Source organism: Acanthaster planci, linkage group LG17 (assembly GCF_054643075.1).
Source record: "Acanthaster planci isolate LZ-2023a linkage group LG17, COTS_SCS, whole genome shotgun sequence".
Lineage (NCBI taxonomy): Eukaryota > Metazoa > Echinodermata > Asteroidea > Valvatida > Acanthasteridae > Acanthaster > Acanthaster planci.
This window is the reverse complement of record NC_141793.1, coordinates 8781495-8798720: the sequence shown is the minus strand read 5'-3', so window position 1 is coordinate 8798720 and position 17226 is coordinate 8781495. Positions and strand designations below refer to the sequence as shown.

Below are 17226 nucleotides of genomic sequence, written 5' to 3'. Positions count from 1 at the left end.
GGCTTTTTCTTTGAGGAAACAAGCTCAAATTCATTTAATGGCCATTGAATACAACTTGATGTAAATCACAAGTAAATCACAATTTTTATACTGTCCTTTTCAAATGTCTTCAAAGAAATAGAATCAGTCCAGTATATCCAAATGATGCAACTGCAATGGAAGGATCGATGGATGAAAGAATTACATACAAATTCTAAGCTTTGACAACACTGGGGATGGTATATTGTTATTACGAGACACTTCAGAAGTTCACCCTTGGTTTTGCCTTGAACTGCACATTAGCCGCATGTTTATGTGGAATGGGGTAGATGTATTTTCAGTACATATTTGGGATGATTATTATTTTGCGTTAACCACTTCCTGCCGGGGCATTTATCAATATTGATGATGCTGGGGCGGGATAGTTATCATTTTTTTTTGTTTTTGAAATTCTTTAAAAATTCCTATCTTCATTTACTGGACACTTACAAACACGTGAAGGCATGTCTGGTGTCCACTCTAGCCAGACAGACAAAATCTATTGACCCCGAGTATTTCAGCCAGGCCTGCAGCCTTGTAAAAAGAGCCCAGATTTTGTGGCATTACGTAATATTCTTTTGTTCACGAACCTGGCTCAGTGTACTGCTGACCTCTTTTCAATAGGGGCCAGATTAGCGTGCAGCGGTGCTGTGTGGCTCATCGCTGCGGTGGTGGAGTGCTTTTGTCCCCGGTGGTACTCCGCTCGCTCTAAATGCCCAAACCGTGGTATACTGTTTCAAAACAAGGCAGGATTATCTCCAATTTTGAGAGTGAAAAAATGTTGGTAATGCCCAGCAGCCTGGTCTTTTGTTCCGAGAACAGTCTTTTGTTACAGGGCCCCGTTCCCTTTGTCCAAATTCGGAGACCCGGGCCACGCATACAGAGCATACGTGTCCAGATCCGGTGTCCCCGGCAGGAAGTGGTTAAAACTCGTAGAGGTATTTAACACTGTGGACTATTGTTCTGCTTTTATACCAATGGCTTGCCACAGTGTGCCAACCACTGATAGACCAAAACAACGACTGGCATAGCAAAAGAGAGCTGGGGTGCCTACAAAGAGCTAGTCCGTGTAACAAAAGACCGTACTCCGAATAAAAGACCTGCTGCTGGGAATTGGCATCATTTTTCGGCTTGCATTTTGGGAGGTAATCCGTCACTGTTTGTAAACAGTATACCATTGTTTTGGCCATAGCGCGCCCGCGGATTAGCACCGCAGACAAAAGTGCTCCAGGGCCCCATTGATGAGCAACACAGCACCGCTGCATGCTAATCCAACCGCGTTTGAAAAGACGCCACCCTCATTCACTGGGGATAATGGAAAAAATTATGCAACACCTCACAATTCTGGGCTCTCTTTGCAGGGTGGCAGGCCCGGCTGAAATACTCAGTAGTCAATGAAGGTTGCCTGTAAGCTTAGAGTAACACCAAACAGTCATTTGTGTGGGTGTAAACATCCATTAAATGAAATGAATTTTTGAAGAATTTAAAAAACTGAAAATCTTGAAAATCTCCTGTATATGTGCCCTACATTTTTAAAAGCATCCGGTAGCAAGTGGTCAAAGTGGTAAATGTGAACTGGGGTAAATTCAAGATCAATCCAGATTAGAGAGGATCTCAAACCTTGGGTCAGCCTAGGATCACCGATGTGCATGGGAACATACACGTATGATAATTTCACACGCATACCAACTCAAAAATAGCGTACATGAATCAGTCGGGATCATACCAGCCACCCCTGCCAAAATGAATGAACAATTTTCCTGAGGCATTCCAACACACGAGCTTGATCTAATAAGATGCCAATCAGATTCTTTCAATAATCTTAATGTTGGTATCACGAGCAAGTTGTCCAACGTGTGACGACAGCACCACAGGTAAACTTTCTCATCCAGCTGAATCAACGTGGACACATGGCATGCCGGCCCCCATCGATGGGTAGGTTTGTCCCGGTCATAAAGGAGGCATCATCAGACGCAAGGAACAAGATGGCCTTAGCAACCTCGCTGCTCTGTCCTATCCGCCCCATGGCATGCACCTTCTTAGCTTTCTGAAACCAGGAAGAGAAAGCGGGCAAAAAATACATGATACACCCTTAGCCTCAACCTGAACATTAAGACTGGTTTTGTCTCAGCAGATTTCCTGGAAAATGAGTGCAAAGCCTTCCGCTCTTCCTCATTCTTCTTATTCTCCACCGCCCTCGTAGATAAACAATGTTTCTTGCCTTGTTTCAACAATTAATAGGAGACAGAAACATTGACACTGTCAATATCAAGCTTTTTGTTTTAGTAGAAATGTTCACTCTAAGATCACTGCGTGGTTTTGAAATTCTTCTGTTAAGGTCCCTGTTGCACTGTATCTTACTCATGGTCGACTTGGATTATATTTCAATCACTTAGAAGGTGATTTGGAGAATTCACTCAGCTGACTGGCAGTAATTTTACTGCCAGTAAGATTAGCTCCAAAAACAAAAATGAAACATCTTTGGTAGAATCCTTTTTCTTTCAATGAACAAAGATATTAAGATTTAGTAAAATACCTCAACAACTGAGTCAGCCCGACCAGATCTCTCATGCACTGGGGTCATAATTGTGCCAGGACTGCAGACCAAAGAATGCAAACAAACAAATGATCACAATAGTCTTGCATTCATTACCACTAGTGACGCAAACTCCAAAAATGAGAACTGAACACGAGGGAAACATCAAACTCTTCCAAGGCAAATAAGTTAGGGAGGGTCATGAAAGTTGGATGGCAAAAGAACGTCGCAGGAAGAACATTGCTTGCTTCAGTTAGGCACCCTGGCTGTTCCTCATTGAAAACAACATGTTCATAAATGATACAGGGGCAAAGTAAGAAAAACCAATGCTCACGGGTGTGCTAAGGTGATGAATTTTCGGCCCCATGGGCCTTCATCAGAGCTGTGGGGGACTAGTGGTTTGAATGCAGAGAATTCCACATTCAAACCGCCTCACGTCAGTGTTTGCCTGGCGTCAGTATTCCAATCCAAGACAATGTTCATAAATGGATACACTGGCCTGTACATATGCAAACTGACTTCTGAACAATAATTCTGAATCGGAATGAAGTTAGTTCATGCCACAAATAGGCAGTGTTCTAAAAGGAGCATTTCACTGGGAACGTTTTGATTGTTGAGACGTCTCATCATGAGGAACAGACCCTGTATCCGTCGAACTGCATCTCATATAATAACTCATCAAATCTCCACAAAACTTACTTGACAGCATTGACGCGAACTTGCTTTGCAGCTAATTCTGTCAACAGCAAAGAAAACAAGAACACGGCAAAAATTAAGTAACTGTCGTCCACTGCTGGCGTTAATATGGGGAAGTGCAGGACTTACTAAAGTAAGTATTGTTGGAAACAATAAACTGAACCTTTCCATCTGGACCAAACTGAAGAAATCCACTTCCAAAGTTCTACTCTAGTGTGCAAGAACCTCTGAACGGCAACAGAGAGACAGATTACTGCTAGTCAGTGCTGTTGTGTGCATGCATTTACAATTAGGGCAAATGCAAAGACGATTCCAATATGTCCACATACAATCTACATATGTAGCTCTGCCTACTTCCACAATGCACAAGATCTAGTGTATGCATGCAGTGTGTCTGAATATTGGAGTTGTCACACAGGACCATCTCAGGCCCGTAACTTGGGAGGGGTGCAGGGGATGTGTCTGCACCCCTCCCCCAACTAAAAGGTCTGCTTTTGAGGCAAGAAAAGATTTTGAGCTATATTAGAACATTTTGTGTAAAAGCAAAATGCTGCACGCTTCAGTAATTTTTGCCTCGGTCAATGCCCTCTTCAGGAGTTTACTTGTTACCCCCCTAAAACAATTGGTACGACCTCATGAATCCCCACTGTTTTTCAAATAAAACCCAAAATATCTATGCTTGGTCGGCTTTGTTGAGGAAAAAGCACACACCCCACGAAAAGTCCTAGTTACGGGCCAGCATCTGTCCTACTGTTTTCCCACAGACATCATGGGATGGATTAAAAAGGGAAGAACGCCTTCAGAGCACAGGTTATAATTGAACTCGTAAGTGAGAACTACAACTCACAACGTGGAATAGAAAACTTGAAGAAAAGATCTAAAGAAAAGTACAAAACACAAAGAAAGAATGTATGCATCAGATGCAAAGGTGCATAACTGTACAGCTTGCGGTCAATGTAATAAGTAGAACCAAAAGGCATAGTTTAGTCGTGAAGCTCTTGAAAAATTTCCAGCAATTTTTAATTTTCAAGACTTTTGTCAGATGATTTTTTCGCTATACACACTTCCATTATTACAGTGGATGCTCTGTAATAATCACACCTGGATATTCCATAACAATCTCCACAGATTGTAACTTTGAATGGTACAGATCAAACCACAGCACCTCAACACCTTGTTGCAGAGAGAATCAAGGTTGGTATTTTATGTGCTTTGTTTCTCTACATATTCATGGTGCAACGAGTACTTACCAAGTGCACAGCATTTAGTGAACTGCATGATGGCTGCCTTGGACATATTATATGTGACCATCATAGGAAGCTGCAATGTATGCAATAGGAAAATGCTCTCAAATTTGTCACGGATCAAACAATGCAAGTTTCCTTTGTACAGTGAGGTTTCAGGATATATATACACTGCCGTAATATCACACACACAAATCTAGCTTGTGAATTTGCTGAAAACCTTTTACATTCCTGGGTGTACTGTTGTAGGAATGTTTTCCAACTCCATCAAACTTCAATGCTGCACAGAAAACAAGAGGATGAAATTTTGCATATTCGTACAACTTGGACAATCAAGCTGGTTATTAAAGTGCATTACTGGCACTCCCACTGACTTCTTGGTGATCATTTTTTATTAGGCATTATTAAGTTTCTCATGATTATGAACCCTTTCTCTGTCACAGGTGCATTGACCTTATGAGCAAAACTTTACTAATGTCACAGTATTTTGGATGGGCAGCTAATAAAGGTAATTAACAGAAGTATTTCGCCATACATGAAGTGTCACACAATGATTCGTTACTTCTGAGCCAATTCTACTTATGTTAATACACATTGCTATATTGATCCAAGCTAAGGTTTTGCAGGCAGACTTCAAATAAATGAGATAAATAGAAAGAAAGCCTTACTTCCAACATTTTCCGGGGGAAATTTTCTTTGACAAATATACTGTACTCAATAGTGCTTAGTGTTGTGAGCTGGTTACTTACAGTTCTAGTGGCGCAAATGCTGGAAACATTGACAATATTCCCTGTGGAGAAAAAACAATTTATTAATTTTAGATGTTTGATTATTGTTTAATATGCTGTTGTTAAAATATAACAATGCAGATAACTGTCAGGGGAACATAACCCCCAGTGTGGTGCACATATCCCCAGTGTGGTGCACAAGATGCAGAACATCAGTGTTGTATGACTCGAGTCCAGGACTCAGACTCGAGTCAGACTCGAGTCACATTTTTCATGACTTGGACTCGATCGAGTCACATTAAATAATGACTCGGACTCAACCACAATGACTCTGACTTGAGCTTGGTGACTTGTGACTTGAGTCATGTAATTTTCATTAAAACATATTTACCGTATCCGCTGTCGAAAATTAATTTGTATGCACCCGTGCTATCGCTGGTTTGCATGCCTGGAGCATTGACACATTGCACATTTTCCACTTCGCCCATTTATGTATGGCTAAATATCAACTGATGAGTCAACCAGACGCGTCATATTCCACATCTACAAACTGTGCAGCAGTAATCAGACTATTCACTGGCGCACATTTTGTTATTTACAGGTGAGTACCGACATACATATTCAGCCTCACAGTCTCCAGAACCAGTCGCAAATATGAACAATTTTAGTGAAATGGCCAGGCTCGTGTGTAAATGAAAAATGTGTGGCCTGCACTGGGCGTGACTGTAAATGGTTTTAAATATCCTCATCTTTGGCCAACATACTCTCCTTAAATTAATTTTGTTCCACTAAATAGAAATAAATGAAGATACTGGAATTTAAAGTTTAAATGGAGGATGATTTTCACAAGCAAAAAAGCACCCATACAATACCCAGTACCCAATTACATTGTATGTAATTAATCAGCATAAAAATCAGATAGCACACAATGAACTTACAACTTTGATCATGGATGTTCCTCCATGGTTTGACACACTTCGAATAATGGGGCTGAACAACTTGATTCATGATTTGTGATAGGTGACTCGGACTCGCGGTTTGTGACTCAAGACTTGGACTGGAGGCTTGAGACTTGGGACTCGGACTCAACATTGGTAACTGTACTACAGCACTGCTGACACATCACTAATGCTAGCTGGCACAAAACAATGTGTGTTTGAAGTAGACTTCTCAACTCTTCCAACTTACAAATAAAATAAAATTACTCATAACACCATTGTGAATTTTATATCACTTCAAACATTTCCACAACTGTAGTCTTGAGTCAAACGTAAGTAAAGCTGAAGGAAGAGCCAACAGCAACAAGGAATGAGGAATGGCATGATGGCCTGGTTTCTGAAACTTGTAACTGGAGTTGAGACTAGGCAAACTTTGATGGGTAGGTCATAACTTTTAAAGGACAAAACTGCAGCACTGGTATTTTCTTAATAAACTTTTCAAACCCAGGTCATGATGTCAGGATGTCACAAGCAATCAAACGACACGCATCTTTGGACAAAACATAAGGTCAAAGGTCACTTGCATGGTATTTCCGGAGTGCACTTCCTACCACCAGTGAGTACACTGAACACATATGCCTGTACATGTATACGTTGTGCGCATTAATACGATAATTGGTCAGTTACATGTACACACCCACAGCCCTCTACATGTGCATATATGCATGCAAAGTGTCCTTTACTGGCTTCTCTATATGGGCCATATATCAATCATCTGAAATTACTGGAGAGATAAAATCTGCCCATCTGACCTTTGGATTGAGCAAGGTGTGGAACAGCAAGATGGGTCAGCTGCAGCACTGCCCGAACGTTGACTCGTATGATGTCGTCATAGACGTTCATGATGCCTTCCTCGCCTAAGTACTTCACACACCAGATTCCCGCATTGTTCACCTGTAGGTGTGAGGGAGATGCACGTCAAAAGATGACAGTGCACCCTTGCAAAGGAACACTGGGTATGTAGGATGCAATAGTGATTTCAGGCTGGTTTGACAATTTCCGTTTGGTGTGTGGCATACTTACATGTGGTGTGGACCTTCACACAAAAGAAGGCCAAATAATGTAGGGTTAGAAGATGTGTGGACTCACACACGTCCACACAGTGTTTTCCCTTCACTCAAAAACCACTCCAGAGGTATTAGAGGCCAGGATAATTTGTGAAGAAATAAATGAGAACAGTTCAGGAAATCATCAGCCAAAATGTTACCATGCACATGACTGAGGGAGAAAAAGGGACATTTCCCCGGGAGTTTTCTGAACCATACAGGAATAATGGAATGCCCATACTATGAAACAAACGTGTGTTGGTCATGCATGGAAGGACAACTCCATTCACTGGGGACGTCAAGATGGAGTTGTGTGTAAAAAAAAATACATGTGTAGTCCTCATAACTACCTAACAAGTAAAGGTACGTATATAATATATTCAAATCAGGGTCCAAGGATGGGTGAGGATCCACACTTAGTAAACCGTGTACAATTGTACACAGTTTTCCAATTGCAATGTTTGTAATTTTATTTTGTCTTTCCAAAACATCAGTTTTCCAAGTCTTTGTACAAATTTGGCTAAGACTGACCAACATGTTGACCATCACTAGACAGTTAAGTTCATAACAAACAAAATGCACTATTTCATCACAAGGAGTGCTCAAGAGATGTTATGAAATACCTTTTTGTATAAATGCCATAATGATAATGATTCAAATAAAACACAATATCTTCTAAACAACTTGGCTATTCATTCCCAAAACAACTCCAGAAGAAAGTGTTTGATAAGGGCAATGACTGCACACGAACACTAAGGGCACACAGCCTAATACAAGCAACTGCCCAAGCATTAAATTTGATGTGGTTTTCAGGTCATACCGAGCACCATCGATTGCATGAATATTCATCTTCCTATACTGCAGTGTACAACATTTTCAGGATGCAGATTACCAGCAAGAAATTGCGGAGATGATCACAGGGTACAAAGGGGTTTTGTGGTTGTAAATCAGGTGGTGTGTAGCAAGTGTTCACTGCGCTCTGGCTATGGACATACCAGGCATGCCAGAAAGTGGTAATTGGCCAGATGTTACAGCCCGGGCAGTTCAAACTCCTGTGTCCTTCCTCTATGGTTTAACATGCTAAAATATCAGTGTACATCAACCTTTTACATCTCTACAAGTACACATGTATTTTATTGAGATTAGAAACATTAGTCCTTAACGTTGCCTTTAGTTAAGTGATTTTTACTCAAGCCTTAGTCATTGCTCTGTGGAGCTGGATCACAAACAAAATGAGACTGCTTTTTGCCCACAGAGCAAGGTAAAATACCAGCATTTTGTACCTACACATGCAGCATGCAAAATACACGCATGTAAATGTTGTTCATGGCATGCTTCTGACTCATTAATCATTTGATGCATGTATAAGTACCCTGTTAACAAATTCCTGTGAATTCTACATGTACTTTTGTCAAAACATAACAGTTCAGTTTAAAACCTGGTATGCACTTTACCCCTGGTATATGTGCATGTACACGTACTTGTCTCTGAAGGAAGTGTCTTTGCTGCAGGTACATGTACTGGTAGGTGTTTTACTGCAAGAATTTCACTAAGGCTAAGACATAGTGATTTGAGAATTTTATCAAATTACTTGATTTAAATTTCTTAATTTAAATCCAAATTTATTCAATTTTGTCACAAAACAAATAAATAAAAGAAAAGTATTACACATGCAGCTACATGTAATTTGCTTGCTTTTGAATAGACCTTTGAGCCAACTTGTCTCAAATTTTCATAAAAATTAAAAAATCTGATTTCAATCATAAAAATCTGATTTAAATTTTAAAAATCCGATTTTTTTTCTTAAAAAACAAATTCAAAAAAATCAACAACCCCGGTTTACAGTTTAACACAAAACTTCATTCGCTAGCCAGTCAGCAACTGAGTGACTACATTTTAACCCAGCCAGGAAAGGGTTCCTACCAATACGTCCAGCTGGCCAAACTGCTGAATAGTACTGTCCATAATGCGTTGTACGTCTTCATCTTTGGCCATGTCAGCAATGATGCCCAGCACCTTCAAAGATGCACAGGAGGAAACAAAGGCAAATTCATATAACTACAATAGACCAATCTAGTAAGCACCACCGCTCACTGCGCACATGGACACTTTACACATACTGCGGTTACCAGCCAAGCGCATTGCATGCGCATGCATGTCAGACTTTGATGAGTACGTGTCGGACAAAAACAACTCGTATAACTACAATAGACTGATCTAGTAAGCACCACCGCCCACTGCGCACGAGGACACTTTACACATACTGCGGTTACCAGCCAAGCGCATTGTATGCGCATGCATGTCAGACTTTGATGAGTACGTGTCGGACAAAAATCATGTCTGTGATTGGTCAGAACACAACGGGGCAGGGCCTCTTCATGCAAGGCAAACATCAGAAAATGGTTCATATGGCAGGTTGAGGGCTACTGGTATGCCAGAGAATGAACTAGTTCAGTATTTCAAGAAGCCAAAATCTTTTGAAAACAAAGCACGCATGAGTCAACATAATGGCTGTGCTGGTAGGACAGACGATCACGCACTCACACATAGCCAAAATAGCCTCGTACTACATATAGGAATGCACTGTGGAATAGCGAACTGGCTTATTGCAGGACACTTTTGAGTGATTCGTCAAAACAGCTTCCAAAAAATTGCCTTTCTCCAGCAAAAAGAAAAACTGCTCGACATGGTTCCTCACTGTGGATGAATTTTCACTTTGGCATCATCAACTGGAATCACGGCAAAAAGAACTATGTCATTTCATACATCCTGCTGTCTTCAATATTTAGAGATTCATCGCTAGTTTACATGTAAATGTAAAGCACACAACAGTAGAGAGGTTCTTCACCAATGATGTACATGTATTCAATTGGGAGCAATGATTGGATTCCCAATTTAAATAGAAAAGCTCTAAACTGAACGGTATCCTCCTTCAATGACAGCAATGTCACCCTCATTTGTCCAAAAGCATGAAAAATGTCACTGTTTACAAAAGTCGACTTCTCAAATTACAGACTAACCAAGCAGACTACTCATATACTGTACATTTAAGACAGGAGGAAAGCTGCACAAAATAAGTTCCAAAGTAGAATTCAAGTCACGGACTCTATAACTCCAAATATAGCTCATGAATCAGAAAGGGAGTCCACGACAATGGTCTGACTTTGAGCCATCCAACCTGATGCCTGACCTTCTCTTTTGGGACGCCTTTATCCTGGCACTGTTGACACACTGCATCCAGGTTTTCTTTGTTGCGTCCGACCAGCGCCAGACCACCACATCCCGATTCCGCAAACTCAACGGCAGTCTCTGCACCAATGCCAGAGCTAGCCCCTTGAAGGGAAGGGCACAATTGATTCTAACATGACTTTAATGCACAAAGCAACACTACAGTGACCACTGTTCCAGGGATGCACCGGGGGGCTTAGGGATAAGGGACTTAAGCCCTCCCCTATACGTTTTCCTTTTCTTTTTTTTACTTTCTGAAAAACGAAGGTACATGTACCTACGTCTTAAACCTGCTACCTGTAGCTCTGATGTTGCTATAAATCCCACTCCCCTGTGGCATAACAGGGTAGGGGGACTTGAACAACACGAGCCGTTTAGGGATAAAATCCAGTCCAAGTACCTCCTTAGGTGGACGGCGACCATTTAGACCTGGTTTGAAAAGGCCCCCCCCCCGTAGCCCACCCGGTATAATGCCTGCCCGGCATTCAGCCTAATCCAGGCCGGTATAAGGCCTGTCTGCACATTGGTATTTCAAAGTCCCTGATGAAAGGCTTCCCCCAACATGCTTGCACAGATGAATAGGGGTCTAAGCGGATTAGTGTAAACACTGTACAGCACTGAAGGATTAAAAACCACAAGCAGGTTCCTTCTTGGATAGATTACATGTACCAGTAACTTGCAAACAATAGACCCCAGGATGGAGAAGTTCGAGATCAACAACCAGTCCAGCATCCCAGGTCGGTAGCCAGGCCGGTAGCCAGGCCGGTAGCCAGGCTGGTAGCCAGGCCGGTAGCCAGGCTGGTAGCCTGGGTAGCCAGGCTGGTAGCCAGGCCGGTAGCCAGTCTGGTAGCCAGGCCGGTAGCCAGGCCGGTAGCCAGGCTGGTAGCCAGGCCGGTAGCCAGGCCGGTAGCCAGGCTGGTAGCCTGGGTAGCCAGGCTGGTAGCCTGGCCGGTAGCCAGGCTGGTAGCCAGGCTGGTAGCCAGGCCGGTAGCCAGGCCGGTAGCCAGTCTGGTAGCCAGGCTGGTAGCCAGGCCGGTAGCCAGGCTGGTAGCCAGGCCGGTAGCCAGGCTGGTAGCCAGGCTGGTAGCCAGGCTGGTAGCCAGGCCGGTAGCCAGGCTGGTAGCCAGGCCGGTAGCCAGGCCGGTAGCCAGGCCGGTATGAAAGGGGTTTTTGCAACAGGGCAAGCTTACCGGGGGGGGCCCTTTTCAAACCATGTCTAAATGGTCGCCGGCCCTTAGGAACAAATCATGGGTGTGCCACAATTCACAAAGGCATTCGTCTTGCCAACTTGACCACTTCCTGCTGGGCGACTCGTTTTCAGGTACATAGGCTTTATATGCAGAGCTGGGACAAATGAGTTGGGCCTCATAACAAAAGACTGAGCTGCTGGGCATTACCGACATTTTTCACTCTCAATAGTGGAGATAATCCAGCCTTTTTTTGAAACAGTATACCAGGGTTTGAGGCATTTAGAACGAGCAGATTACCACCAGCGACAAAAGCTCTCCACCACCACAGCGATGAGCCACAGCACCGCTGCACGCTAATCTGGCCCCTATTGAAAAGAGGTCAGCAGTGCACTGTGCCGGTTTCGGGAACAAAAGAATCTTACGTAACACCGCAAAATCTGGGCTCTTTTTCCAAGGCTGCAGGCCTGGCTGAAATATTCAGGAGTCGATGAAGTTTACCTGTCAGCTTTAGAGTAATGCCCAAAGAGTCTTTCACGTTGGTATAAACAGCCACTAAATGAAATGATGGATTTTTGAAGAATTTTGAAAACGGAAAATCTTGAAAAGGACCTGGCATCTTGTCTTGCTCAAGAAAAATCCACCCGACAGCAAGTGGTTAAGGAGGAGGAAAGCCCCTCCCCTGGGGACAAATCATGGGTGTGCCACAATTCATATACACTAAGGGCATCCGTCTTTACAACTTAAGGTGGAAAGCCCCTCCCCTAGGGACAAATCATGGGTGTGCCACAATTCATATACACTAAGGGCATGCGTCTTTACAACTTAAGGAGGAAAGCCCCTCCCCTGGGGACAAATCATGGGTGTGCCACAATTCATATACACTAAGGGCGTGCGTCTTTACAACTTAAGGAGGAAAGCCCCTCCCCTAGGGACAAATCATGGGTGTGCCACAATTCATATACATCAAAGACATTCATCTTGCCAACTTACATGTAAGGAGGAAGAAAAAATTTATCTTGACAACTTACATGTAAGGAGGAAGAAAAAATTCTTTTTCTGGAGCATTTGAAACTAACTTGTTTTCGGCATTATGAAAAGATGTCTATCCATGTTTGTATTTGGCATTTGGAAGGTTCATTCCCTCAGATGTGTACTACATTCCAAATACCCAAAGTGTATGTTTATTCATTTCTCCCTTCCCCTGAGGAGGTTTTCCTGCCCAAGATGCGGCTGGGGATTTCATTTCTGAAGTAAAAAATAATCACTGACCCACATAAGCTCATGGTATGACCACCAGAGCCCAGCATATAAATACATGCACCAGCCACAGGGCAGAAACTGATGGATGCAACAACTAAGACACGTGTAATTAAGCAACAAAAAGTGGGTTTGACTGGGGTAAATGGAGGCATTGTGGAAAGGTATGAGCATGCTTACTGTAAACGTAAGTGCGTACCTGTGATAAGGATAACTTTCCCTGCAAATGACGGCATTCTGAAACTCTAGTTCCTTGACTTCACTGCTGAGTGGAACCCTTACTTGCAGCTGGTTTCAACTGCAAACTACACCAAAATTATGTCGTGAAAATTATGCAAGTCGAGAATGCTACACATTATAAACACATAAATGTTTCAATCTTTGTCTAACATTAGCAATGCTGATTTACATCAAATAAGAAACTAGAAATGTTGGATTTATTTTTATAAGGACGACAAATAAATCGGAATGAAACATAAACTACATGTATCAAGCAATGTAAAAAAAGTTAAAAGTAAATAAAATGGAGTAATGGGTGAAGAAATGGGATAGACGTCACAAACCAACAGGTGCAAATACCAAGATGTGAGGTAATGAGAATTATCTCACAGTCTCATCGGCAAGAAACATCTGAAGTGCACAGGTGCCTCAGCAGCACCAAGGATCAGTTGCTACTGTACGTACATGTATGCAGTCTTCAAGAGTGGAAGACGGTAAATCTGTCCCCTTATCCTTTCTCTATTTTAATTTAAAGACAAGATGTGGGCGATGTGACTGTAATGTTAAAGTAAAGTACAAACGTATTCATTTTGAGTCAACTTGTCTCTTTGGATGATTTTGTCCCAATTGTACTGGTACATGGTCAAGTTCTTCCATTGGTCGAGTTGTCTCAATGGTCGAGTTGCCTCAAATGTTGTGTTGGCAAACTGTCAAGTTGTCCAAACCCCATTAGGGGACTCGGCGACAGAAAGAGTTCCATTTCTGGATACCACTTGACACCCTGTGCACAGACCCTTTCAAACTGGTCTGAAAAGTGTTGGTTCAACATTTTCACAGCTAAATTTTTTAGGACATGTAATCATTTTCTGATGGCTAATTAAGTACTGCAACGGAAATGATAGTAATGTCCAATGTTCCTCTGCATTCTAGACATACATGTACATGTATAATTGTGCAGACCTTTTAAATGAAGTGAAGGCTCATTTAAATACCTTTTAATCTATTGTGTGGTAATGCCTGACCTCAGGAAGGAGTATGGCTGGGTTGGCAGGCCTGATTGTGGGTTCTTCAATGTACACTATGCATATGTGGAATGTCATTTGTCAGGATTAAAACATTCAATTCATTTGAGGGATCAGTAAAATTAACCACAACAATAGTCAAAAATACTTTTTCTATTCCTGTTGATTGAAACGCGTCACATGACCGTATATTACATGTATTAACATTTGTAATGCCAGCTGAGTAAATCGAAGCTGGCACATGGATACAAGACCGTTTAATCAGGTCTGATTGGTCAGGAGTCTGTGTGCACGCGACACGCCATGCGCGCACCAAGCTCATTGAAGGGGATTCTATTGGACAACTTTCGAAAGAAATATACCATAAAACGGACGGGGGTGTTCAGGAAAATGAAAGTAACATTTTTTAATAAAATCGTTGAAAATCGCTCCGATATTGACTTCTTGTGACTCTCTGAATGAAAAGGTGTTAACCACTTCCTGCCGGGGACTCCGGGTTCAGAGACGTATGGTTTATATGGGTGGCCAGGGTCTCCGAACTCAGACAAAGGAAACAGGGCCCTGTAACAAAAGACCGTACTCTGAACAAAAGACCAGGCTGCTGGGCATTACTGGCATTTTTCACTCTCAAAAGTGGTGACAATCCAGCCTTGTTTTGAAACTGTATACCAGGGTTTGGGGCATTGAGAGCAAGCGGATTACCACCGGGGACAAAAGCGCTCCACCACCACAGCAATGAGCCATACATGTACAGCACCACTGCACGCTAATCTGGCCCCTATTGAAAAAAGGTCAGCAGTGCACTGAGCCAGGTTCATGAACAAAAGACAGTTATATAACACCGCACAATCAAATGAAATGATGAATTTTTGAAGGATTTTGAAAACGGAAAAAATGACAGTCATGCCGGCCAACATGGCCAAGCATCATCAACATTGAAAAATGCCCCGGCACGAAGTGGTTAACCCTCCTTTGGTTTTATAGCACAAATGTGCACAAATGCCCAGTCACTGGTGAGCATGTATTTTCTATATGGAACTCAAACATGCACAGGTTCAGTGTGTACACAGTAGATTGCCAGCACAAAATGACCCAGGGTCTTTTGTGCAGTCCTCTTCACTGCATTTGGTTTACTGCACAATTATGCACATGAAACAGTGAAGCACAGTTGTTGGGCAGCACAAAAGTGCAATCTGATATTCCTGTGAGGGACAGTTAGTGCAGTGCACAACACGACACAGCTCCGCTTCTTTGAGGTGTTCACCAAATGACCCAAAGAGTGACTTCAGCATAGAAGGGTTAATGAATGGGAATCAATATGTGCTTGGCCGGTTTAAAACGTGCGTTTAAGACTGGCTGAGGAGAACGACCGCTGATAATGCCTAAGTCGCAGGCGAGAGCATGTTAGTCATGTCTATTCTCCTGAGCAGGTCTTAAATGCACGTTTAAGACCAGCCATATTTATTCCCTTGTTTAATCAAATTTCTAGATCGTTTTCCTGCAAATTTGTTCACTTTAAAAAACAAAGAAAGAAAAGTCAATTACATGCAGCTTGCTTTTGAATAGATACATGCATCCACCCCAAGCATGCCAAGTTGCAGTGTTCCTTCACCGGTGAAGAAAACACAGATGGTAACAAGTTTTTCTAACCAGGTTCTTGTAAGTGTTCAGCGTGCATGCAAAGCCCATACATTCCAGACTAAATTCATTGTACATACTGGTCTCTGGAACAAGATAATTCTCACAATATAAACAGGCGCAAGCCTCCAGAGTCATACACTGCAAGAGATTGATTTCCTCAACTTAGTCTTTGCTGTACTATAGTCCTGATGACCATGCTTATACAAAAGTAGTTATGTGTTGTGTGATGAACAGTCCACATGATGATTGATGCACTCAACTATTTAAACAACGTTAAAATGAGTAAACACTAAAGTCCAATCACGATAGCAATCGGTCACAAGAAGTGTATGAACCATGTACGAACATATGTACATATGTAAGCCTTATCGCAAATACTGCATGGGTGATTTTAAACAATGCTCCGAAGTTCTACCATTGTGTAAAATCACCCATGCAGTATTTGTGATACATGGCCTATGTACACGTAGGCTAGTTGTAAGCCTATGCATGCAACGTTAATTTATGACGTGGAGATCAGCAAGCCAAAATAAGCGACGTACAAAACCAGAATGGCTCCTCTACACAACTATCCGAATCGCTAAAATCTTAATAAATAATAGAAGCCTTATCACTCAAACCGTATCTTAAAACATTTTACAAATATCAAAGATATCGAACTTTGACAAGCAATACCTCAAAGTTGCTTCTCAGACCTCAACGTCTCAGTGCAGTACACATGTAGGCCCGGCGCCTAGTGTTAGTGCCAGTGGTGCACGTTGGTGGGCTCAGCAAAGCTGTACCGTACGATCTTTGGTTTTTAGAAGTTTTTAGAATGGTCCGAATCAAGAGCGCCCCCAATTGGCCCGCACGGAACACAAACAAAATTATTTTTATCCGCAACAGTCCGCGTAACACTTTCCTTAGCTCTCTACTTTCCAAATATGGCCAACCCCGCCAGCAAGGTCATCTGTTTCTGTATCATTCAGTCAGCAACATGTCTTCTTTTGACACACATCCCGCCCATTTAGGGCAAGCTATGTGTGGAGTGGCTAGACGACATTTACTGATCAGATTTACCTTCTTAAATAATTCCATGGAGAGTTTACCACCTCGGTTATTAACCTGTTCCAGGCTACTATGGTTGTTACAAAGGAGGAGTTCTGGAAGGATTTGGCTTTATGAATATACTCTCGAAGTGGGACTGCGACCAGGCCATTCACCATCTTGTACATCATATAATTTGTTTCTTTAGCCCTTTAGTGTGTCCCATCCATGGTCAGCCAGTGCTCTGGTAACCACTCCCTCCTCCCTCTTGTAGTTTCCGTTGGATACATTCTGATGAATTTATGTTCTGTTTAAAAGCAGCGTCCCATGCTACCAAGGCGCATTCGAGTACAGGCCTCACCATTGACATCTTGTAG

General features: G+C 42.3%; 1 protein-coding gene across 3 annotated transcripts; it reads right to left on the bottom strand.

The window, feature by feature from the left end:
- Window positions 1-3: 3 nt before the first annotated feature.
- Window positions 4-16645, bottom strand: LOC110985559 (uncharacterized). 3 transcript variants are annotated; one of them, XM_087147780.1, is made up of 11 exons: window positions 16499-16644; window positions 14153-14238; window positions 13141-13246; window positions 10457-10599; window positions 9190-9282; window positions 6973-7114; window positions 5244-5284; window positions 4501-4570; window positions 3254-3290; window positions 2555-2615; window positions 4-2065 (listed from the first exon to the last, which is right to left on the bottom strand). In XM_087147780.1, the coding sequence occupies exons 3-11, from the start codon at window positions 13175-13177 to the stop codon at window positions 1916-1918; spliced, it is 774 nt and encodes a 257-aa protein (XP_087003906.1). In that variant the 5' UTR covers window positions 13178-13246; window positions 14153-14238; window positions 16499-16644; the 3' UTR covers window positions 4-1915. The 3 variants fall into 3 exon arrangements, with proteins under 3 accessions (XP_087003906.1, XP_087003907.1, XP_087003905.1); XM_087147781.1 differs by lacking the exon at window positions 14153-14238 and adding an exon at window positions 15901-15961 and having other exon boundaries at window positions 16499-16623; XM_087147779.1 differs by lacking the exon at window positions 14153-14238 and having other exon boundaries at window positions 16499-16645.
- Window positions 16646-17226: the final 581 nt, after the last annotated feature.